The sequence below is a fragment of the Leptodactylus fuscus genome, chromosome 3 (assembly GCF_031893055.1).
Source record: "Leptodactylus fuscus isolate aLepFus1 chromosome 3, aLepFus1.hap2, whole genome shotgun sequence".
NCBI lineage: Eukaryota > Metazoa > Chordata > Amphibia > Anura > Leptodactylidae > Leptodactylus > Leptodactylus fuscus.
In genome coordinates this window covers 137,886,475-137,913,214 of record NC_134267.1, presented here as the reverse complement: position 1 = coordinate 137,913,214, position 26,740 = coordinate 137,886,475, and the positions used below count along the sequence as shown (strand labels likewise).

Below are 26,740 nucleotides of genomic sequence, written 5' to 3'. Positions count from 1 at the left end.
ATATATATATATATATATATATATATCTGTCCCCTGTATAGCGCTAACATATTCTGCGGCGCTTTACAGCCACTGTGTCAAAGAGGGCTAGCAATAATCAGCTCTCTAGCTAAATACATAAATATATATCTACCGTATAAAATATATATATATATATATATATATATATATATATATATATACCCGCCATATAGGTATATATCTGTCCCCTGTATAGCGCTAACATATTCTGTGGCGCTTTACAGACATTGTCAGCCAAAGTGTCAAAGAGGGCTCGCAATAATCAGCTCTCTAGCTAAATACATATATATATATATCTACCGTATAAAATATATATATATATATATATATATATATATATATATACCCGCCATATAGGTATATATATATATCTGTCCCCTGTATAGCGCTAACATATTCTGTGGCGCTTTACAGACATTGTCAGCCAAAGTGTCAAAGAGGGCTCGCAATAATCAGCTCTCTAGCTAAATACATATATATATATCTACCGTATAAAATATATATTATATAAATTACCCACCATATAGGTATATATATATATATATATCTGTCCCCTGTATAGCGATTATGGCGAGGAGGTTTTATACTAGTGAGGAGGCATACGCCATTCTTTGGTCAGATGCATCAGATGCGTCTGACACTGAAACATTTGCAGACAATGAAAATGACAATATAAGTGTCAATTCCGATATGTCTTCAGGGGACGTTCTCCCTGATGACATTGACTCTTCAGATGGTGAAGGTGCAGGAACTAGCAGTGCGGCAGCACACAGTGACACTTTCCCACTAATTGATGTGCGTTCCCTCCAGTGGGCACCTGCTCCATCTTTTGCCCCTAGAGTCCACCCATTTACTGCATCTCCTGGCATAACAGTGGATGATTCCCAATTTACCCACATGAATTATTTTAGTTTATTTATAAGCGACGACCTCCTCAATGAAATTGTCCTTCAAACAAATTTATATGCCACCCAGTACATAACCCAAAAACCTTCCTCTGCCCATGCCAAAGATTGGACACCCACAGATCTAGTGGAAATGAAAAAATTTTGGGGCCTCACCCTAAATATGGGTATTGTAAAAAAAGCCCTCAATCAGATCATATTGGTCAAAAAGTCCCGCACAGTCAACCCCAATATATTCGGCAGTCATGTCCAGGCTTCGTTATGAGCGAATAACGAGGTTCCTTCACTTCAGTGATAATTCACAGGCCCCCCCAAGTGATGATCCAAACCGTGATCGGTTATTCAAACTGAGACCCCTCATAAATTATTTGAACCACTCCTTTTTACAACATTACACCCCAGAGCAAAACGTCAGTGTGGACGAATCCCTCCTTAGTTTTCACGGCAGACTGAGCTTTCGCCAATATCTCCCTTCCAAACGGGCAAGATATGGCATAAAGCTATATAAGCTTTGCGAAAGCAGTCCTGGCTACACTGCCGCCTTCAGAATATATGAGGGACGAGATAAAAAAATTAATTCCCCAGGATGCCCCCCAAATTTTCCCATCAGTAGTAAAATAGTGGTGGAGATAATGCAGCCCCTGCTACACAAAGGGTACCACTTGTATTGTGACAACTTTTATTCAGGTGTGGCCCTATTTAGACACTTGCATTGTGCAAACACAGGAGCATGTGGAACCATGCGCAAAAACCGAATTGGTTTTCCGCAGCAGCTAGTGGGGAAGGGCATACAAAAGGGGGAGTCCTTATTCTTGTGAGGAGCTGTTGGCGGTGAAATACAGAGATAGGAGAGATGTATATGTGTTGAGCACAATACACCCCACACGAACAGTGGCAGTGAGGGAAAGAGGGGCAACAGCAGACAAGCATAAGCCAATAAGTGTGTCCGAGTATAACAAACACATGGGGGGGGTGGATTTAAGTGATCAAATCTTACAGCCCTATTTGATAAAAAGGAAAACCAAAACCTGGTACAAAAAAGTGGCCATCTACCTAATACAAATTGGAATTCACAATGCCTTTTTACTTTATAAAAAGAAGGGAGGCACCGACAAATATCTGGATTTCCAGGAGGAAATAATTCACAACCTCCTTTTTGACCCTCAGGACCCCATAGAGAACCCCCAGTCTGAAAATGTCAAACGACTCACTGAAAGGCATTTTATCAGTCTAATTCCCTCCACAACAACACGAGCTAACGTGCAAAAAAAATGCCGTGTCTGCGCCAAAAATGGGCGACGCAGAGATACCCGTTACTTTTGTCCCTCATGCCCCTCACAACCAGGCCTGTGTATTTCTTGTTTCGAGAGATACCACACTGTTCTTCATTATTAGAGCTCTTCCCCAGAAAATATTCCACTTCTAATTTTGTGGTTGCCACCAAGCCCCATTTTTTGCATAAACCTGCAAATTCCTATTGTTATAAACTGTAAATTCCCTAAATTATACCCCTAGATGAATACATTGGGGAACAAAAATACTAATTACATTTTTTGCATAAACCTGCAAATTCCTATTGTTATAAACTCTAAATTCCCTAAATTATACCCCTAGATGAATACATTGGGGAACAAAAATACTAATTACATTTTTTGCATAAACCTGCAAATTCCTATTGTTATAAACTCTAAATTCCCTAAATTATACCCCTAGATGAATACATTGGGGAACAAAAATACTAATTACATTTTTTGCATCTTTTTCAACATTTCACAAAAAATCTGGATACTCTAAGAAGATGCTAAAGCACTTATTGAATGCCTGCAAACTATTCTAGCAAAATCTGGCCTACAAAATCCAATTAGCGCTCCATCCGTTCGTACATTAGATTACCAGCACATATGGGGTATTGTCACGTTCGGGATGAATTGGGTAACAAAATGTGGGGTGCAATTTCTCCTTTAACCCCTTGTGGAAATGCAAAATTTGGGGTTAAAACAACATTTTATAGCAAAAAATGTCATTTTCCAATTTGCTGGGCCAATTCTGTGAAACTCCTGTAGGGTCAAAGTGCTCACTATACCCCTTGATAAATTCCTTGAGGGGTCTAGTTTCCAAAATGGGGTCATTTTGGGGATGTTTCTACTGTTCTGGCACTTCAAGGGCTCTCCAAATGCAACATGGTGCCTGAAAGATATTTCATCGAAATTTGCCCGCCAAAATCCCAACAGCGCTCTTTCTGTTCTGGACCTTACAGTGTGCCCATACATCACTTTACAGCCACATGTGGGGCATTTCTGTAGTTGGGGGAAAATGCGTAACAAATTGTGGGGTGCATTTTCTCCTTTAACCCCTTGTGGAAATGCCAAATTTTGGGTTAAAGCAACATTTTATAGCAAAAAATTTAATTTTCCAATTTGCTGGGCCTATTTTGTGAAACTCCTGTAGGGTCAAAGTGCTCACTATACCCCTTGATAAATTCCTTGAAGGGTCTAGTTTCCAAAATGGGGTCACATTTTGGGGGTTTCCACTATTTTGGCACCTTGGGAGCTCTGCAAATGGGACATGGTGCCTGCAAACTATTTTATCAAAATCTGGTCTACAAAATCCAATTAGCGCTCCATCTGTTCTGAGAGCGACCGTGTGCCCGTACATTAGGGTAACAGCACATATGTGGTATTGTCGTGTTCGGAAGAAATTGTGCAACAAAATGTGGGGTGCATTTCCTCTTTTAACCCTTAGTAAATGTGTAAATTCTAGGGCTAAATGAATATATTAGTGATAGAAATTGAAAAATGTAAATTTGACCTCCATTTTGTTTTAATTGCTGTGAAATGCTGAAAGGGTTAAAAAACTTTCTACCTGCTGTTTTGGATTCTTTCAGGAGTGCAGTTTTTAGAATGGGATGACTTATGGGGGGTTTTATTACAGAGGCCTTTCAAGTTCCCTCCTGAACTGAACTGGTCCCTTGAAAATTGTGTTTTGGAAATATTCTTGAAAATTTGGAAAATTACTGCTTGACTTGTAAGCCTTATAATATCTGAAAAAATTTAAAGAGTGATTAAAATTTGATTGCTACATAAATGAAAGACATGGTTAATTATATTTATGAAAAAATTTGGTTGGTATGACTTTCTATTTGGAAGACTTGCAATTTCAAAGTTTGAAAACTGCGTTTTTTTCGAAATTTTCGCCAAATTTCATATTTTTTAATAATCAAAGACCTAACATACCGACCAAAATTTACTATTGACATGAAGTACAATGTGTTACGAAAAAACAATCTCAGAATCACTTGTCTATGTTAAAGCGTCTCAAAGTTATTGCCATTTAAAGTGACACATGTCAGTTTTGAAAAAAAAGGCCTGGTCTTTAACATACTTTTGGGCCCGGTCCTTAACCGGTTAAAATGAATGGATACTAGGTGTAAAAATTGCTATAAAAATAAATACATGAAATTAAGTCAATCTAGTAGAAGAATTAAATGTTCCCAATAATGTATGTTACCTGATGCGAAAATGAGTGTCCTAGCTCAATGCTGTCATTTTATAACTCAGTTTCATTGCAAATCATATGACTTTTAACCTACAAAAAACCCACTGGTATGAACTTTAATCTTAAAAGTGTCTTCTGGGTGCTACATTACATATGAGAAGTGTATGAGTGGGCCGCATTGCATTAAGTGCAGTTCTCTCCTTCAAAGTGCAAACTGCACTTTTCTCCGCATGTTTTGTGCAGAAACTGGACGGAAACCACACGGACCCCATTGTAGTCTATGATAGCCGCGTGTTTTCCCAGGTAACCATTTTCTATGCATATAGGTTTCCATTCATGAGGTCCCAAAGCGGAGTTACTGAACAGAATACCAAACATAGATGTGAACCCGGCCTAATAACAGCCAAGAAATAAAAACCCTCCTGATGATAGAATGAAGCTGTCATATAAGATAAGATATCCTTTAATAGTCCCACAATGGGGAAATTTCAGTGATACAGTTTCATAGATGGTACAGTAGTATATAACAAGAGAGAAAAACACATACAAGCTCATGGCAGATAGAGAAAATCCTAGGAATCATAGCAACTAAAAAAAGAAAGAAACAGACACACTGCAGGATCATTTAGTTCTCTGTGCGGAGTGATGTTAATAATACAGTCCGACCGTGGTTGGAGGACATGAGGAGGGGGCACAGCATGTAGATATAACAGGCAGAAACGGTTTTGCAGAGGTGGGGGGCATAGGCAGCTATCATGATAACATGTGGGGCTGAAATAGAGTTTCTCTCTGATTCAGTTGGTCATAATGAACAAATCCATTAGATAATTTTTCAAGGTTTTCTGTTGAAGAGGTTGTCCAGTTTCAGACAAATATTATGTGTGTAATGAAAAGTTTTACAATTTTCCAATATACTTTCTGTATCAATTCCTTGCGTTTTCTAGATCAGTAAATTCAGTGAAGTGGGAGGAAAAGCGAATTAACTTGTTTCATTTCAATATGCCAACATAGACCAATACAGATAAAACTTTCACTGCACTTTTCACATACAATGTTCTAGATCAATTGGATAAAGCTAACCAGACGGAAGATTTCTGTAGGATGTATGTATTTGTTAAATTAATAATTGGGTGAGGGCAATGGATTTGAATAAACTAAGAGCCCTTAAGCTATGCTATTGTTAATGAGCAATATATGACCCTCTTAGGGGTCAGTCCTTACATAATAAATCATAATAGGAGCAAATTAAAGTGTTTACATTAGAGTTGATGTTTCAGTATACAATGTCTGAAATGACTTGGTGTCTATGCACAGTATGTATTCATAGAAGTATCCGCATCCATATATAGTGATTTAAGCAGAACATGCATCTTTCAAGGGATGTGAACCTCTTTCTTTGTAACACATATAAATTTTCTTTAGTATACTGTAAAATGCAATCCCTTATCTGCTGTTTATACAGAATAGAAGTGTAGTAGTGTCATGAGGTGTGTGTTATTGAATTTTTATTTATTTTTTTTCTCCCTAAGGAAGGGAGTTAACATAGCATTTGTTAAAAGCCATGAAATATTAATACCCTAAGTTAAGTGTCTAAACCATATGTGTAGCTATTTGGTCATTGGAGTGGTAGCATTATACAAATGTAACTTGCTTGCATCATTTTATTAGAATTGCGCTGTTTATGGCAGTCTGTCTGTTTCTCCAAAGACGGAATACACACCATATTGCACATTCCGTAATTGTAGTCGGCAGCTGTTACAACAGGCGCTTTAAATGGCAAAAATAACTTGTGTGGTAGTTAAAGATGAATCTCACCTTCACAGCAATGTTTGCCACGCATTTACAGTAATATTTTATAAACTGCAACATACAGTCAAGGACTTTGAAGCTTTCAGATACAATAGAAAAGACAATAGATTACTGCAACATGTACCAATTTCTGTTCTTAAATATTCACTTTCTCTTGTGCCATATTAGGTGATTTAAAAAAACAAAACTAAAACCATTATTCCTCACAATTTCTGACAAGTCTGTTTTAGTAAATGTTAGTATTTCACATGAAATGGCAACTCTACAGCATCCTTGCTACTTTATAATTCTTATTGTGCTGTTATTCTTCCTAATTTGTGAATAAATGAATATCTGTGTGGCAAGTGCATATTAATGCCTATGGACCTATGACTTTAGTATGGGATGCCATAAAATCTCCTGTAATATGTATGTTTCTCAATCATTAATCATTATTATTATTATTATTATTATTATTATATATTTTTTTTTTAAATAAAGATGTGTTAGTGCTAGTAGTGGGTTAATAAGTACATCCATATACCTCTACCAGTGTTTGGAGTGATTTCTGGGTGTCTCTGGTTGCTTCTGTCATTCTCTCCCTAAGTTTACATAGTGTTTGCTTTCTGCTGTGCAACTTTCTGTGTAGCTACTACAATATTTCCCTCTCACTCATCCCCTTTCCTCTCTCATTCCGTTACAAAACCCTCCCTGTCTCTCTAACCAAGTGATCTAGCCCATTACTAGCCCCTCCCACCCTCCCTGTCTCTCTTTAGCCAAAAATCCCACCCATTACTAGCCCCTCCCCTGTCTACGTAGCTAACTTATTCTGCCCACTACTAGAAGACAGGGAGAGAGCCATCCCAGACACAGGAAAGCTTGGTAACTATTGATGGTGATAGGAGAGGGACAAAAGTAATTGGGACGTTCTGTTTCGGAAGCAGTGAAATGGAATGTCACCAGATTATCAAAAAGTGTCCCTGGGGCGGTCACATGACCACTCAAGGGATATGAGTAATTATAGATTTTTTTAAATGAAGTAAATTAGAAGTTATGTGGGGGGGAGGTGGTTTAGTTTAGGGGCTAATTTTTAGATTATCCTGGACAACCCCTTTAAGTATTTTTTTTTTAATTTTTCAATCAATTAAATTTTATATTTAAATAATTATATACAGAAAGAGATAGAGAAGGGTATTGACCTATTATGTTGTGAATAAATGTCAGAAAGCTCATATTTAACTCCAAAATTATTATCATTAGGCTAAGGGTAAAGGTCCATGAGAAGACGACACTAACAGCACATGGATGACTTCCACCAACACATAGATTATATTAATGACCCCAGCCACAGAATGGACTGAAGAAGGACCAATTATGGGTTTTGCCCCTGGGTTCACAGCCCCTGACACAGGCCCGTGATAATACATGGTCGTGCATAAAGGGACATAAGGAAATAATGGGTCAGCACACTGACAAAGCAATCGTGTGCTTGAGGGCCAAACCTGTGTTTCCACTTCTGCAACACTTTGTGTGTCCTTACACCTTCCATTTCCCTCCATGTAAACCTCTGTAGAAGTTTTGTAATATCTTCGCTTGTACTATTGATTTATACATAGTTTGTTGAAACTGTTATTTCCTCTGGTTCCACCATGAATATATCTATTCTGTTCTGCCAACCTGCCATATTATTTTTATAGTAGTGACACAAATATGCTGTATCAAGAAAGCTTAGATAACAGCAACAGATGCAGTCTTCTGCTTGTATAGGAATTGTCAGATTCTACTGCCAAAGATCTTGTCTGTTACAGTACTGCAAATTAATACTCAGCCCTTTCTGCTGTTTATTTAAGGAGATTACTTGAACAAAACAATCTGTGATCTATGGTGTTGTCTGTAACTATATGACTACATACTTGTCTAGAGAACAGTAAAAATCTATAGTTTAACCATAGCAAAGGCTGACCGCAAAGGTTGAGTGTACATTGGAATCTGAATTATTCCATTATTCGCTACTCATTGCTCATATTCATAATCGCATTTCACAGCATAACTGAGGGTTTCTTTTATTTACAAGGCTAAATGTTCAGACACAAGGAGTGGGAAAAATCAAAATACAGTATAAGTAATTATTAGTCATAGCATAATGTGATAACATTAATGCAGAAAATACAGACAAATTCTGAATTGCATTGCTTAAACATCATAATTTTATATTTTAGAAATCAGAACACTGTAATTCAAGTTGTGAAAAAGTTTGGAGGCTTTGTGCTTTCAGATGAAGTCTGTGAAACTACCACTCATGTGATTGCTGGAAGTCCTCGACGTACTTTAAATATTATTCTAGGAATTGCCAGAGGATGTTGGATCTTATCCTATGACTGGGTAAGTAAGTGGTTACATGTCTATTTAATACTTTCAGTGAAATATTTGCTATTATGTTGGAAATCTGCGCACTAAAGGGTCTTGAATTCAGATAACAAAGGTTTTTATATATGGGTCACAATATGTTAAACCACCATACGGTCACCTGCAAAGTGAATTATTGTGATAATATACAATAATAATATGGATAATAATAATAATATGGATCAGTCCATGCTTCATTCAAGGCGTAATAAAGTCGTCTTTACCATCCACATGCTTTATTCTGTGCCTATACGGATTCAGATTCAATACAAATCACACAATAGTTATCACATCATCGGGGTTGTTAGGAGAACAGATAACTCTCCCCCCACCTTCAACTCCTCAACTCTCAATGCAGACAGAGGAGCAATCAATGCCCCCCTTCCCCCCGGGCTATCTTTTTTTATAACACATAGGGAATCTATGGGCAATTTACCAATAAATAATGCTTTACATACTAGGTTTCCAGATGTGCATATAAATTTACACTATCCAAAAATATTAATTTATCCTGTACGATGAATATTGTAGATGAAAAAAAGTGTTTTAGGTAACCTTTCTCCCCCCAAAAAAAGATGGTATTAATCAAAACTACAACTTATCCCACAAAAAAAAAGAGTCCTTGCTTAGCTTTGTCAGAAAAAAAAAAAAAAGTTATAGATATCAGAATATGTTGCATCCTGGCAAATCATTTATTTTCACAAAATGCAATTTATTCAGCAATAGTGGTAACACCAATACAAATATAGTATCACCGTTGTGGTAATAACCTGGTGGGAAAAAATGGTATTGTCATTTATAATGCAGAGTGGATGCCATAAGAAGAAAAAATTCATAGATTAGTATGTTGGGTTTTTTTTTCACTTGAACCCCCCCCCATCCCCAAAGTAAAAGCTTATCTAAACATTATATGTCCCCTGAAAAGTACAACTCATCGCACAAAGAATAAGCTTTTATGTTGACATAAAAATAGAGAAGTTTGGAACTTTATCAGGAGAAAAATGGAAAATATGAAAAAAAAGTTGCCAAGCATTAACACCTAAACTACTGCATACGCTAGGGGTTAATAGAGTGAAAAGATGTGTGAGAAATTCCTGTTTAGTGAACGTAATATCATTTTAGTAATCTGAATGCAACTTTAGTCTGTACTGAGATGTTCAACATGAATGTAGTCACTGTATAGTAAAGCCTGCAAAAATGTCATTACCTACTGTGTATATTTATTTAGCTTATCTGTGTAATGATGGGGAGCTGCTGCTTGAGACCTAGTTCTGTCTGTGCTCTGTCATTCATCCATGCAGCTAAAATACACAACAGTAGAATGATAACTTTCTGAAAGCATGTTGTGAACCTGGATCAGTCAGCAGACACTCGTATATTCATAACACTCAGTGTCCCAGTTGTTCATCACTTCCATATTTAATGATCGAAATAACCTCTGCGCACATAATAAACAATAAGATAATGGAGAGACTTGAGGCACCAAAGAGGGAAACGTAGAATACAAAATATGACAAATAGCTTTATTTTGGGTCTTTCTGCTTGTAGCTGTAAAACTGTCATTGAGCCATCACATCACAATCTAATCGAAGACAATATAGTCAAAAGGTATATTACCATGCAAGTCACTAATGGGAAACTGGTAATATTAGTTATAGTTTTCTCATATTTAGTCTAGTTTCATGCGACTGTTTTAATGTCCATTGGAAAAGAAATCCATAATATGAAAGTAGCCTTATATCAATGAATTGCTGAGTGTGACTTGTATTATTCCAGTGTAACTTTTTTTAATTTTTAATTATTGATATACTGAGAACTATTGCGTTGAATATTGTTGTATGCTTTTGGTAGGTCTGGATACCTGCACCATATTCATAGTTTACTTGGTACTTACTTTTGGAGTCAATCTCTTAACACGCTGTCTTTATGAACAAGTTAATTTCATCAACCTACAGCAGTGGTTGTAAAAAAAACAAACAAACAAAAAACCATAACCTACATTAACTCTGGTGCCGTGTCACATCTTTTTATGGGCTGACCCCACACAGTATCTGACCCCATTTTATGGCCCCACACAGGATATGACCCTTTTTTAATGTTCACCCATAGCATATGACTCCTTATTTTTTTTCCTCCACCTCCACACAGAGTAGCGGCCAATAATTTATATTAAACTGTCCACGCCCTAGTCCTGGCTGCCCTCCTCTGCCACCTCCAGCGTTGTGACGTTAGTGTAGTGCTGCCTAGAGGAGGCAGTGGAGGGTGGCCAGGACAGGAGCGAGGACAGGTAAGTAAAAACTATTGGCCGCTCCTTATAACAGTAACACAATAAGATGCCGATTACTCCATGAGGAACCGCCTGAGACCATCATCTCAGATTGCCTCATGGTCGGTGCGCCCCTGTGGCTGCCACTTGGTTTGGACAATGTGTGTCACCCAAAATGTCTTGGCATGTCACGTGTCATAGGTTCGCTATCAGTGACCTACAGTATGTTATATGTGCAAAAGTTGTGGGACACTCTTTGTAAAGGGTTAGTTTCATCTTGACAAATTTCTGGTGAGATGGGAGTAACTGCTGCCAAGTCCCAACTCCTGTGGTAGGATTTCAAGTGTACAAAAAATGGATGCATACTACTGGTATGCTGCACAGGAATAAATAGCACCAGACACATAGGTGAACCACCCAATAGGTGTGGCCACCCTCCCAAGTACAAACTTAACCCGTCAAAGCATCCAGAACCTCACTTACCTATAATATTGAAACACATACAAAAGGTAAATAAAGGAACTGAGTATAGTAAACTACTATCATAAACATCCATTCTAGTTCATCCCTAAGGCATTTGATTAGGTTGAGTTCAGGACTCTATATGTGTCAGTCAAATGTAGAATTGTTCACGTCAATATCATATAACCATTCTTTTCTGGTAGCATTCTTCTGACAGACTCCCTAGGGAAACGTGTCCAAATCATTTTGCTATGCCCTGTACTGTGCAGGGCCAGTTGTAACTTATGTCATTTTTTGCATGTGGACCGTTTGCGAAAAGCTGCTTTACATTAATTCATTTGATGCTTGGCGTTGTGCTTGAGATGTAAAGCATGCATGCAGTTGCTTGGCCATGGAAACTGATGCCATGAAGTTTCTGACACTCAGTTTTGTACAGATGTTAATGCTAGGAGAGATTTAGAAGTCTGCAGTTACTGAGTAAGGCTGCAGTCACTCTAGTGTTGGGTGACTGTTCGAGGACTCCATCCCCCAATTCACTTAAAATATCCAGAGAGAAAAGTCCTGCAAGTAGGACTTTCCTTTCCGCCAATTTCAAGCGGAAACTTGGCAGACCCTATCATAGTCTAAACGGATAAGCTTTTTTCAAGTGGATAGGGTTTCCGTTTTACGGGTCCCCAAGCGGACCCGAAGAACGGAAACCCGAACGCTAGTGTGAACATAGCATCTTCAGACTTTTATGAACTATGTAATGGGCAGTGGGCAATGGGCCTGAAAAAAACACCTGAATTCATTTATTTAAAGGGTTATTCACATCACAGCAAATCACTGCCAAGTTGGGAATAACTGTTCCCTAACTCAACCACTAGGGAGCTGGCTTTACTATTGTCTGCCAGCCCCCACAGCACAGGTAACTATTTGTAAAATGGGAGAGGGAGGAGACTTGGCAAAATGGGGGATTGCGGCAGTTTCTGATCCCGTGCCCCCGGGGTCAGAAGCAGCTTGGGTTCCCCAAGTCCAGCTTCAGACAAATGTCTGAAGAAGATAAGTTGAAGTCCCTGGGCAATCCCTTTAATTTCAAAATAAATTCTGATAATCAGCATATTATAAAATTGTTAGTATGTGAACAACAAGTGTTTATGAAAATACAGCAGTATCAATATTGATTACCCAAGTTTACCGAAGGGACGGTAAAATTGGTGAACTGAAGATGATAAAAGTGGACCACCACAAAAATTGCCATATTTCTATGAACCTGCTCCTAACCCTGAATGTTTTTTCAACTGGTGACATCTTTGTAAATACTGTTAAAACTGAAACCTTGGTGTCATATAAAACATGATTATCTCATGTTTCATGTGCTACCAAAAGAAACACTGTTCTATGTTTTCTAAAGCCCAAGATATAACAGGTTTTAGTGCCACCCCTCCCCCAGCCTCAATTTTTTCGTCATGTTAAAGGTATTCTACCATTAAAAATCTTTTTTTTTTTTTTTTTGCTCGTTCACACATCAGAATAGCCTTAAGATAGGCTATTCTTCTCCTACCTTTATAAGTCGTCTCCGGTTAAAATCCCGGTTTTTGTTGGTATGCAAATGAGTTCTCTCGCAGCACTGGGGGTGGGCCTCAGCACTCAAACAGCACTGGGGGCATCCCCAATGCTGCGAGAGAACTCTCTCCAGCGAAGCCTCCATCTTCAGCAACCGCCTCTTCACTCGTCTTCTTCCGCCTGTTGTCACAGTTCGATGCCTGCGCAGTCGGCTCTGCCATCAGGCCGCTGGCAGAGCCTAGTCCACATGCCGGCGGCCATTTTTTTGTGGCTGCTTATGCGAGCATGCGCAGTACGCTCCTGTAGTTCTATGGACTACATCGGGCCACTGGCAGAGCCGACTGCGCAGGCTTCTAAGTGTGACCCCTGCTGCAAGAAGACGAGTGAAGAGGCAGTTGCTGAAGTAGATGGAGGCGTCGCTAGAGAGAGTTCTCTCGAAGCATTGGGGACGCCCCCAGTGCTGTTTGGGCGCTGAGGCCAGCCCCCAGTGCTACGAGAGAACTTATTTGCATACCGACAAAAACCGGGATTTTAACCGAACAGCGGGGCGGAGATGACTTCTAAAGGTAGGAGAAGAATAGGCTTTCTTAAGGCTATTCTGACATGTGAACGAGAAAAAAGAGTTTTAATGGTAGAATCCCTTTAAATAGGCACTAAATGGGTCCTCAGTCAGGTCATATGATCAGCGGACTGACCTGTTCATTCACACAGCTGCTAGCATTCACATTTTCTATGCAACTCTTTGAGAACCTGGGTGTAAGACTCTCACAAATTTGAACAAAAAAGAGGGACTTCCAGCTTCTGTGTACAAGTTCGCACATCAGTCTGACAACATATGACCAGACAAAGGACCCTGTATGTGGATGTATAAGAAGATGAGGTCGCCAAGTGAGTGAACTCACCTTTCTTCATATATCACAATGGCCAGGACTAATTGGGTGAAAAAGTTCATGGAGTATAGCTTTAAAGGGGTTGTCTGGGATAAACTAAAAATGCATTAGTAAGTTAAACCCCCGCTTAACTTCTAATTTAGTATATAGAAAGCAATGGTGCCGCACACCCAGGGGTAATATATAGCGTGGTGCTAGCAGAAAGGATCCTTCGATCCAACAGCAAATAATGTAAAAATGCTGCTGCACACACTGAATTTGCTAAGGGTATGGTAAGTTTATTTACATAAATTAAACAATCGTTGTGCCATGGACATGTAGCAATAGCCAAAAAGGAAAATAATAGATCAAATTAACGTTTCGGTCGTTGGACCTTCAGGCCTGAGATATACTACACCCTCCGCTTCCTGTACATAGATCATATCTGATGAAGGTCCAACGACCGAAACGTTAGGGGTAGGCTAAGACAGCAGGAAGCTATCCATGTAAACAAATGCAGAGGATGCCAGAAGCTCCCATAAATCACTAAAAACACGGCTTGGAGTATTTGGGTGTTTATTAACCCATTAATAGCACTAACAGAACTTAAAAAAAAAAAATGTTGCCTGGAAAACCCCTTTAAGGCTCCATACATACAAGCATGTTCTAGCTGTATTTTTAATGACAAGCACTCTAACCCCGGCTCACTACTTGAAATGAAAGTGTCCAGGAGGCATGGTTGGCACACTGATATAATTCATGTGCCTTCTATGCTGTTTTCCAACAGACCTGTTGTTGCAGCCTTACAGGAAGTTTACAGCTTGACCATGCCTAGTTTTGAGTTTCCACATTGAATTTAAAGGGATCCTATCATTTAAACACTTTTTTCTAGCTGACACGTTGGAATAGCCTTAAGAAAGGCTATTCATTTCCTACCTTTATCAGTTGCCTCTGGCCCGCCGTTCGGTAGAAATACCGGTTTTTACCGGTATACAAATGAGTTCTTTCGCAGCACTGGGGGCGGGCCCCAGCGCTCAGACAGCACTGGGGGCGTCCCCAATGCTGCTAGAGAACTCTCTCCAGCGACGCCTCCATCTTCAACAGCAACCGCCTCTTCTGCGTCTTCTTCCGGCTGCAGTCACACTCCGGCGCCTATGCAGTCAGCTCTGCCATCGGGACGCAGGCAAGAGCCGAGTGCACAGGCCGGCGGCCATTTTTTTTGGTGGCCGCTACTCGTGCATGCGCAGTACGCTCCTGTAATTCCATGGAGAACAGGAGCGTACTGCGCATGCGCACATAAGCGGCCTTCAAAAAAATGGCCACCGGCCGGCCTGTGCACTCGGTCAGGCATATACAGTAATGCTGAGCTGTTATTGTCACTCATTTCACTACAAGGGATGTCCAACTGTTGTATGTGAAGCCTCTCCAGATAATCATAACAGCTATTTGGGCAGTGTGTTGCTCCATAGCAAAGGCAGGATTGGAGCATTAATGAGGAGCCCTCTGTGATTTAACCTGACTGTTGCCAGATCTCAAGCGGAGCCTGGATTTATCCCTAGGCCAGGTTTCTCACTCTTGACACCATCAAATGAAATGACCCAGACAGAAACTGGGGTGTGTAATGAAGGTGTCACTTGAGTCTGGATGATAGACAAGGAACCTGTGGGAGAAGCTTGTGCATGTCAGCAAATCAAATGATCTGTCTTAGATGTCAAGCCTGTTTACTGTGTGTGCATGCCCTCATATAACCTCTGTTCCCAAGACCTCCTAACAACCATTTTAGAACAGCCTAGAATGCAGGCAGTTTGTCAAAGCATCCACCCTAGTTCTCTCAGTCCAATGATATGCCCCCTCTCAAAGTTAGTCAATTGGGCAAAATGCGTTTGAGAGTGTGAGAGGCTTGTCTAGCCAAAAGTACACTACCCAAAAGTTGCCAATGACAGCCTTTTTATAGGGAGAACGGAAATCCCTTTTACATCCTCTTGCTGCAAAAACAAGTATCTAATCAGACCACAACTGTAGTCATTTACATATTGAGTTTTGCAGCCCTCCATCATTTCTATATGGGTGCGTTATTTTTTGTCAACGAGTGTACTACTAAATTATGTTAAATAGGTTTAAAACAAACAACTAGATTGCTGCGTTCTTTTAAATAATGTTAAAACCATTCCAAGATGATTGCCTGTCTTAGCAACTGCTAGTGCACATCGCATCATTAATCTCTGACTTCAATGTGTTTTCTTTCCTAATGACAGCACTGTTGTTTGTTTTGCTTGTGCCACAAATTGACCATCACAAGCCGGAGTTGTGGAGTTTCACATGCTTTTTAAAGCTGGGCATAAATCAGTGACAGTTACTGCTAATTCATTCCAAAGTATAGAAATTTGCAAGAACTCCCATGACCTGAGAGTAAGCAGTTTACAAGCAAAGTGTACTCTGCTTCATTGGTTACTTTAAAAAGAAAGAATAAAAGTATTACAGAACTTGATGTTCAAGGATAAACTGATCACCCATCCACTGGTGGAAACATAAGGTGTAAAAATAAAAAAAGATTGGCCCTAGTGGTCACAGGAGCCTTAGAGCTTATGGCCTAATCGAGAACTGTGGGACACTACCCAAGCTGAGGTCCTGGGGTAGGTGAGTATAACGTTTATTTTACATCTCCTACAACCACCAGTGGGTTTTCAGTTTGTCCTGGAAAACCCCTATAAAGATGCTATGAAATGTTATGTAATGCATCACATTTCCATAGCTGCTATGTAGCCGATTGGTCCAACTGTCCTGTGTGTTTTTATGAAAACCTTTAATAGTACTATAGAATGCAATGTATCATTGAAAGCCTTTTTGGTAACAGCTGTTGAAGGTGAGTTGTTGACAGAAGGACTTTTCAAAAGATCTCTCAAAATGTTGGACTCAGGGTCAGGAGGGCTTAAAGAGGACCTTTCACCTCTAGGGCACCTAGGGTTTAATACACTGCTAGATACTCGACAGTGCGCTGAATTCGGTGCACTATTGGCTTACACGTTCTGTGCCCCCGGTGAAGATCTATCGGTGTCGGTACTGTAGCTCTTCACCGTCACAAGGGCATTTCTGACAGTCAGTTGGAACACCCCTCCTTACAGTAGCGTCTATTGCACTGTACTGTGAGAGCGATGAGGAACGCTTCCCCTCCTGATAGAACTCATCCATAGACGAGTACTGGGGGGGCATTCCTCACTGCTCAGTGTCTTCACTGGTTGGTAAGCAACGCCCGCTCTCACAGTACAGTCCACCAATAGCTCTTCACCGGGGGGCACAGAGCAAAACGTATGTCAGTTCATAGCTAACATGGATTTCCCACATCATATACATAAGAATTCCTACTTACCGTAATTATAAACCTTACTCTGTCCCCCTGCATTTCCTCATCATGACCCCCCTTTCTGGAAAGTGGTGAGGGTAGCGCTAAAACAAAAAGTCACTATTTTTTTGTGCTAAAATTGCAATAATTTTATGCCTTGTAAGCTATAAAACTGGTATACAAGTCATAACATTTCTGCCCTGCTGCCTTTAAAGACTATGGACACCTTTTTTAAATGTGTTTTTAATTTTTGAATTAATTGAAACCTTATTAAAAGTTTTGCTCAAATTGTCTTCTGCAGCCTATTTTCAGACAACCCAGCTGCCACCTGCCATTCAGAGAGAAATCCTTAAGAGAAATGTATAGTCAAGACTTTAGACTAAAATAAATGCAATGCATTTAAAGGTATCCATAGCCTTTAAAGTCATGACTGTAAAAAAAAAAAAAGTTTTCATTTGTATTTTGTATAATTACATATGTCACTTTTGTTTTCACAAAGGTGTTGTGGTGTCTTGAACGTGGTCACTGGATTCCAGAGGAACCCTTTGAGCTTTCTGATGATTTTCCTGGAGCTACTGTAAGTTACATTTTTCATTTATCAGGCATCTTTTTCTTTTTCAAGTTCTGAATGTTTCATATATTTCATACAGTTCTGTGGAAAAGTTTTGTCAGGTGTGGTGTAAAGTAAGAAAGCTTTCAAAAGTAGAAGTGTTTAATAGTTTATTTTTGACAATTACCAAATTTAAGTGAATGAAAATAAGAGAAATCTAAATGAAATCCAATATCCAATATTTGGAAGACCACCCTTTGAAGGGGAGGGTGGAGGCTAGAAGTGATGATGAACCTAATATGTGTAGCCTTGAAGAAAGAATGAAACGAAGGGGACATGTTTGTGACCCTGAAATATTCTGTTAAAGGCATTAATAAGGTTCAGGGGGCAGAATCTGGAATTAATTGGGGGTTTAATCAGAAAAGTAGATGCTTGCAACAAATTTGGGAATTCCACAATAAAGTGATTTTAAGTATGTCTATCCTAAGATAAAGGAAATAATGTCAGGACAGATCAGGCCTTCTTTTGGCTGCGGCCAGTCTTCTATGTTTCTATGATATGGGTCCCATAGAGCCCTGATCTCAACATAGCGTTTTTCTGGGATTATATGAAGAAAAAGAAGGATTTAGAGAAGCCATTGTTCAGAAGATATCTAGTTAGTTCTCCAGGATGGTTAGTACAATCACAGAGAAACCATCAATAACCAGTCACTGGAATAGCGCTAGTATGTATAAAACTATCATAGATACATAGTTACTCCAATATACAAAAACTTTCTTTTACTTCTAACGCTGAAGCTGTGTAAGGGCTCTTTTGTGCTTTTTATTGAAACCATTCTGGGAAATGAATGACATTTTGATCACTTTATTCGGTTTTTTGGGGGAGGCAAAACAGTGAAAACATTGATCCAAGCAGTTAGATTTTTGTCACCATGGCCCTCACTGAAATCCTGAGGAGACAAACCACCAGATCTGAACAATCCAATGCCAGGCATCATCTATCACTGGAACCCTGAGAATTTTGGTGTTCTTTTTATCTTAATATGTTCAGCCATTCCAAAGATATAAGCCCTTATAGTGTTGATAGAAATTAGAGAAACTACCGTGTAACCATCCACTTGGCTAGTATATCCTAATTTGTATCAACCATAATAAGGTTTATATGTTTGGAATGGCTAAATACATTTAGATAAACAAAACACCAAAATGGTCAAGGTGACAGCCGATAACGCATATCACTGGACTTCTCAGACCTGCTGACATTTGTTGGTTGTATGTGTTCACTCACTGTTTCATAAGTACTATATGATTTTTAAAAATTTGAGAGACTTCAGTTGATACTTTTAAACTATGCCTGAAGAAGAGGCCTACAGCCTCGAAAGCTTGCAATCTGTCATTATTTTATTTAGCCATTAAAAAAGGTATCAACTACTGAAGACTCTCAATTTTTTATATTTCATATCCACTAGCTAACACGGTACAAAGATATTTTTCCTTATACATGATTTTTGGGATAATAGTGAATTTTAGTGTCCTTGATCATTTTCAATGAAATAAATAATGCAATGCATACCCTTTGTCTTATTTTAATCTTATTTATAGCTAGACAGAAATTCTGAGACACAAAGTCTTAATCACTGGCTATTAAGATAGTTCTGTATTTATTAGCTCGGGTACCTCAGCAGGATATTCATTAAAACAGAAGAACTCTAAAACTTCAAAGCTTAATGGCTTGTAAAGGTCAAACACTAGAACCACAAAGTCATCAGGCAGCTTATACCATGGACTCTAGTATTGTGGAAATACTATAAATTGTACAACCTATTTTTTTTGTAGCTTTGTTTTTCTATTAATTCAGTCCATAATCTTCTAGTATTAAAACTGGGATTAACAGTATAAGAGTGTATTCACACGGAGTAACATGCCGCATGACCTGGCACGTATACGCCGTGTGAGATTTTGAGCGCCGTATATGCTCCCATTGAATTCAATGGGAGCCTGGATCGTATACGTCGCGTAATTTTGCGACCGTGATTTTACAGCCGCAAAATCACGGCCGCAAAATAACGCGACGTATTAGAGACTAATTCCCATTGAAATCAATGGGAGCGTATACGGCGCTCAAAATCTCACACGGTGTATACGTGCCAGGTCACGCGGCACATTACTCCGTGTGAATGCACTCTAAGTAGAGAACTATTGGTACATCTTTCATTATACTTGATGTAAGGACTCTGTGCCTTGTAACGTATTGTATTTGAGAACAATAAATATACATTTCAATTAACTAATACTATCAGACTTTGTCCGATATAAATTCTAGAGAATGGCAGTGCCAGTTTTGTTTTGTTTTGTTTGTTTGTTTGTTTGTTTTTTTTGGGGGGGGGGGTTGCCTATTTTCTTATTATCAGAAGAACTTAACAGAAAATGCTGAACATCAAGCAGCTCAGGAGGAGTGTTGGTTGTCATCCATGATCCCATTATGATCTCAGAGATGTTTTGCTACTAGTTCTTAGATGCCCTTTGTGATTTAGCTGTATCACACTTTTCCCAGGGTGTATGGTTATGCGAATAGTTACAATTCTAGGTAGAAAGTATCTGAAATAAGTTGCATAAATATATAGAAATTTCTCTTGGCATTGGAAAAAGGCAAACTTGTAAAACAGTCTCAGATTTTATGAAAACAGGGAAAATAAATAATGACTTATTTATTGAAGACGGTCGATGTATACAAAGAGAGGCACTGTTCACAGAGGACATACATTCAATATCTATTTATACCATTATAGAAAGTGTATGAATATAACTTGAATCAAAGACCAAGTCATTCTGAGAAAAACACCTTCATATACAGTTGGCTGCCACTGAAAGCTGTGAAATAATGCAAGAACAGTTTCCACATCTGATAAGAGGGTTTTTTTTTGTTTTCTTTATTTAAAAAAAAGAATAAAAAATCAGCCTCACTTTTGTCCATAGGCTGTCTGAGCTGTTGTCCACTTACCTCCATTTTCTTTAATGAGAATGTACTGCAATAACAGACACAGCCCATAGACAATAGTGACATTGTGTCCGGAAAATCAGTCCTTTAATGGACAGCAAATCAGTGGCGGTACTTCATTAATATAGGTGTTTTATCAGTAACATATCTAAGCTGGTTGGATGTACCACAGATCACAACAGAGTTGGGAGTTTTATGGTAAATGTGATATTATGTTGCACTGGGCCTGGAAAAAGATTTTGAGTATGCTGAAAATTATACTGTCTGTCCACTGCAGTAAAGTCTAATGGTCTTTATTGACTTCACTTTTCCATCCATCAGAGGTAACTATGTAGTCAAAACTGCCCACTATCCACAATAGTCTATGAACATAGTTATCCCTCTTTGTTTCCGTACTATTATGTTAGGGACATGGCTTATCACTAACTTGTGTATGTATATATAAATATAAGAACATCTGTTATATCAGTAACAATGTCCAGTTGTTATGAATACAATAATTATTTGTTGTGTTATTTTTCTTCAGAATGGTCAAGCAAACTATTCATTCTTAGTAAGAATTCAGAAATCATTGACGATTTGCATCGTACCTCTGTACATTTGGCATTTGCATGGGTTTTACCGTGATACTCTTTCTGTTACATAGGCTCCATAAGATCCAAAATTCCTCCCAAATTAATAACTGTGCTGTATAGAGAACTTTTATAGATGCACAAACATACTTTTGGGGCATGACACTTAAAAAAGCTGAAAATGCAAATTTCCAGCTAAAATCCCTACTCTAGGTAGTGATTCCAGAGGAGAGCCCGTCCCTAGTGCACTTGCAGGCCTATTTGAATATTTCTAAAAAGATATATCTCTTCATTGCTTCATTGGCTTATGGCCACAATTGTATATTCGTGCTACTACTAAGACCCCTACAGAGCAGCATTATTGGTTTCGGAGACATTTTGGACCGGAGTATATTCCCTTTAAAAATAGGATTACTTATAAGACGACATGTAAACAGGTCATAAAATAGAAAATGGCCTCCTCTTATTTATACGTGTAACAAACTATCAAAATCTGTATACAGTTAATTTACAGTCATATGTACACCACATAATACAAAACATAATACAAAGTGGTTTGCAGGTAGGCTGCCATGAAGACTGCAAGTATGTGTCTGCAGAGAGGCACAAGATAGGGTTTTTGTATTTACTTCACAGTTCCAGTTATTTACATCCAAATAAAAGTTGCACACAGCAGAAAGTTTCTCAAAGGCCGTGTAAAGAGCTGCCTTGAAATCCTATAGATATGTGTTTCAATAACTCATTCTTCCCTACAGTTAAGTAGTCCACTTTCCAGGGTATCGCTCTTTAATTTCCAATCAACATTGCAGCAAATTGATGGTTAACTAAATGTTCTTGGCAACTGTCTCCATGACAGAATAAGTATAATTTAGTTGTGTATTTAAAAGTCAACTGGTCGAATCATCATTGTAGTCGCTTTCAGAGAATAGCCCGATCCTTTCCAGTAGTACCATTTGATTCCATTGAATTTGTTTGTATTCTGACCCAATGAGTAATACATTCCATTTAAGTTGGAAGGGCCACATGCATCAAACCACCAACCTATAAGAAAAGAAATGTCTATTAGTTCAATACCAGAGTACTTAGGTTCTGTAACCTAACAGACAAGCAATAAAATAATCTGTCATATTAAGTGTTGAGACCTATTTGTTTATAAAATGTTGAGACCGATAAGCGTTTTGTCTTGAGAAAGTGTAGATCAAATAGACTGGGGCCATCATTAGATCAAATATTTCTGCATGTGGAGCTTGTGTAATTCATTAGAAAAAAATAAATCCCACGCACCACAAAAATCTTATAACCTTGTCTGTAAAGACTATAAAATACTTAGAGGACCTTTGACCTCCTGGGGCACATGCAGTTTAATACACTGCTAGAAAGCCGACAGTGCACTCTCGGCTTTCATGCTCTGTGACCCCAGTGAAGAGCTATCGGTGCTGGTACTCCTCACAGTAGCGTCTATTGTGCTTTACTGTGAGAAGGGCCATTCCTTACCACCCAGCCGTGATGTTGAGCGATGAGGAACGCCCCCCCAGTACTCACAGTAATCACGCTCACCTTCAGACTTCCTCCACTTCAAGTTCATGCTTAAAACATATAATTCTGCCCTTCACCTAGCCAAACAAGACTATTTCACCGCCCTCATCTCTTCTCTCTCCAGCAACCCTAAAAGGCTTTTTGAAACCTTTCACTCCTTACTCACACCCAAGGTGCAGACGCCATTCACAGACCTTAGTGCTGATGACCTGGCCACGTATTTCCTTGCTAAAATTGATAAGATCCGTCAGGAAATAACTGCCCAAGCCCCAGGTGGCATTGATTCCCACACCTACCATAGTACTGATACCCTCACCAATTGCACCTCAGACTGTCTATTCTCATCTTTTGAACCTGTTACAGAAGAGGAAGTCTCCCAGCTACTTTCTTCATCTCGCCCTACAACCTGCAGTAGTGACCCCTTCCCCTCACATCTTCTCCAATCTCTGTCGCCTGCTGTCACCACTCACCTTGCTAAAATATTTAACCTCTCTCTCTCTTCTGGAATCTTCCCATCCTCCTTCAAGCATGCTGTTATAACCCCGCTATTGAAAAAACCCTCCCTGGACCCGTCCTGTGCTGCTAACTATCGACCTGTCTCTAACCTCCCCTTCATCTCTAAACTCTTGGAACGCCTGGTCTATTCTCGTTTAATCCGCTATCTCTCTGCTAACTCTCTTCTTGACCCCTTACAATCTGGTTTCCGCGCTCTGCACTCTACTGAAACGGCTCTCACAAAAGTCTCCAATGATCTCCTGCCGGCTAAATCCAATGGTGATTATTCTCTTCTTATTCTTCTGGACCTCTCTGCAGCTTTTGACACTGTTGACCATCATCTCCTCCTCACTATGCTCCTCTCAGTCGGCCTCAATGACACTTCGCTCTCCTGGTTCTCCTCTTATCTCTCAGACCGCACTTTCAGCGTATCATTTGCGGGCTCTGTTTCCTCCCCTCTTTCCCTTGCTATTGGGGTTCCTCAGGGCTCGGTCCTAGGCCCCCTGCTTTTTTCTCTCTACACAGCCCCCATTGGACAAACCATCGCCAGATTTGGCTTCAGGTACCATCTTTATGCTGACGACACCCAATTATACACATCTTCCCGTGACATCACCCCTGCACAGAACACCAGTGACACTCTCTCTGCTGTCTCTAATATCATGTCCTCGCTCTATCTGAAACTAAATCTCTCTAAGACTGAACTACTACTGTTTCCACCATCTAACAGATCTGTCCCTGATATATCCATTGCAGTCTCAGGCCTTACTATAACTCCTAGGCAGCAGGCCCGCTGCCTCGGGGTCATGTTTGACGCAGACCTTTCCTTCACCCCTCATATTGAATCACTCGCACGTTCATGTCACCTCCACCTCAAAAATATCTCCAGAATACATCCTTTCCTTACCAGAGATACACTAAAGACACTTATTGTCTCTCTGATTCATTCTCGCCTTGACTACTGTAACTCCTTACTAATCGGTCTTCCCCTCACTAAACTCTCCCCTCTACAATCTATTCTGAATACAGCGGCCAGGCTCATCTACCAGGCTAGACGCTACAGCGATGCCTCCGGTCTGTGCCAGTCGCTACATTGGCTGCCTATTCAATATAGAATAAAATATAAAGTTATCACCCTCATCCACAAGGCTCTCCATAATGCCGCACCTCCCTACATTTCCTCCCTCATCTCTGTCTACCGCCCAACCCGTGTTCTTCGCTCACTCAATGACCTAACACTTACATCCTCTATTATCAGAACCTCCCACGCTCGTATACAAGACTTCTCCCGAGCTGCACCACTTCTCTGGAATGCTCTACCCCGGACAATCAGATTAACTCCCAATTTCTACAGTTTCAAACGCAAACTAAAGACGCATCTTTTCAGACAGGCCTATCACAATTTCTAATGTAAACCCTTCCGTTCTTGATGCCTTTTCAGCCTAACATATTTGTCCATGCTCTATCCACATGTTAAAGGACACTACTAGTGACGGCCCATAAAGCTTTGTTTGTGTAATGGCTGCAACCTCTATTACAAAATTGTGTGAACACTGTATAAGCAATGCCGCCCCTGCTACCTCTTGTGTCATCCCCTCTACCTCATAGATTGTAAGCTCTTGTGAGCAGGGCCCTCAGTCCCATTGTGTGAAATGACGTTCTTTGTTTTGTATCTGTCTGTATCTGAACCCTACAAATTGTACAGCACTGCGGAATATGTTGGCGCTATATAAATAAAATTTATTATTATTATATATTACTCATTCCTCAGCGTCATCGCTGGGCAGTAAGCAACGTGAAAGCCGATGGTGTGCTGAATTCAGCGCACTGTCGGATTTCTAGCGGTGTATTTCACAGCATGTGCCCCAGGAGGTGAAAGGACCTCTTTAATGTATAATACTTTATGCTTTTATATACTAAAAAATGTACTAAAAAGCAATCAAAGGTCATATGGTATCAATGAAAACTACAGCCTGTCCCACAAAAAATAAGCCATTGCATAGCTTTTTTTTAGTTGTTAGTGTTGATTGCTATTGTTTTTTGTTCATCTTACCTGCTGAAAAGAGGCTTAAAGAGGACCTTTCACCATATCCGGGCACAGGCAGTTCTATATACTGCCAGAAAGCTGACAGTGCGCTGAATTCAGCGCACTGTCGGCTTTCCCGATCTGTGCCCGGTGTGAAGAGCTTACGGCCCGGTATCGTAGCTCTTCTATGGTCAGAAGGGCGTTTCTGACCATTAGCCAGAGACGTCCTTCTGCCTCGCGGCGCCAATCGCGCTGTGCTGTGGAGCGGGGAGGAACGCCCCCCTCCCTCTGCTCACACAGCTCGTCCATAGACGAGCATTATCAGGAGCGGGAGGGGGGCGTTCCTCCCCACTCCACAGCACAGCGTGATTGGCGCCGCGAGGCAGAAGGACGTCTCTGGCTAATGGTCAGAAACGCCCTTCTGACTGTAAAGCGCTACGGTACCGGGACCGATAGTGCTTTACACCGGGCACGGATCGGGAAAGCCGACAGTGCGCTGAATTCAGCGCACTGTCAGCTTTCTGGCAGTATATAACACTGCCTGTGCCCAGATATGGTGAAAGGTCCTCTTTAAAAATAACCAAAATGCTGCCAATGAACTCTACAACTTTGTCCACAAACAAACCATCATATGGCTTTTTTGACAGCAAATAGTCATAGATTTTTCTTTCTTTATAGCAATTTTTTTTCTAAAATGTATTTATTGTGCAATTTAATTTTTTAATATAAACTTAAAATAACTACAATAAAAAAATTGATACCACTTAATCACATCAAAGAATCTATTCACAGAATAAAGTTAACAGTATAGCTATGGCAGAAAGAGTTAATGTTTTCCGTACTTTGTGTACCCCAAAATATTGTCATTGATGAATATTACTCTTCCCACAAAAATCATAAAAATGTCTGGTTGCCTCATTTTTTTCCTCCTTCAATTCAATAATCTTATCTTTAACAAAAGTTATCTCGTAACGCTGCCGAAAAGAAAGAGTCAGATTTTACGGTTTAGAGGCACAGACACAATTTTGCTAAAAACATTGAAGCCATCACAAATTCCAAATAAATAGCATCGTGCAAGTGCCAGTAAAAATAGGAAGACCATAAAATTGAAAACAGTTCCTACCTCCTGTCGCCATTTGCGAACACTTGCAAATACATTTGTCATTGTCTGCATCCTTTGTGCTAAACTCATTTCCTGGTTGGCTTATGCTGTTTATTTTGCCCGCTGTCCCAGTATATCCTTTGAGGTGAATCCTGTGGTAATTGAAAATGGAAAGAGAATTTGAGGTGGAAGCAAAGTATTGTGCTGGTTCACATTAATGGAAAAATCTATCACCATGTACAAAGCAAAGCTTTCCATGTCTGGCTTCATATTGAATCTGTTGGTTCCTGCAGTCTTATTAATTCTATTAGTATGGATAGTAAGATTTCTATTTGTTGTAACGTTTTTATGACGATGCTGCTAGC

General features: G+C 39.6%; 2 protein-coding genes across 2 annotated transcripts in view; one reads left to right on the top strand and one right to left on the bottom strand.

Annotated features, from left to right (window-relative positions):
* MCPH1 (microcephalin 1) overlaps positions 1-26,740 on the top strand; it is a 185,859-nt gene that overhangs the window by 50,864 nt on the left and 108,255 nt on the right. Inside the window, exons 11-12 of the mRNA XM_075269543.1 lie at positions 8,429-8,591; positions 17,597-17,674. Coding sequence (XP_075125644.1) covers positions 8,429-8,591; positions 17,597-17,674 — 241 coding nt within the window. The remainder of the gene's footprint in view (positions 1-8,428; positions 8,592-17,596; positions 17,675-26,740) is intronic.
* ANGPT2 (angiopoietin 2) overlaps positions 20,477-26,740 on the bottom strand; it is a 37,325-nt gene continuing 31,061 nt past the window's right edge. Inside the window, exons 8-9 of the mRNA XM_075268427.1 lie at positions 26,397-26,527; positions 20,477-22,257 (exon numbers count right to left, since the gene is read on the bottom strand). Of these exons, the coding sequence (XP_075124528.1) occupies positions 22,097-22,257; positions 26,397-26,527 (292 nt within the window). The 3' untranslated portion in view covers positions 20,477-22,096. The remainder of the gene's footprint in view (positions 22,258-26,396; positions 26,528-26,740) is intronic.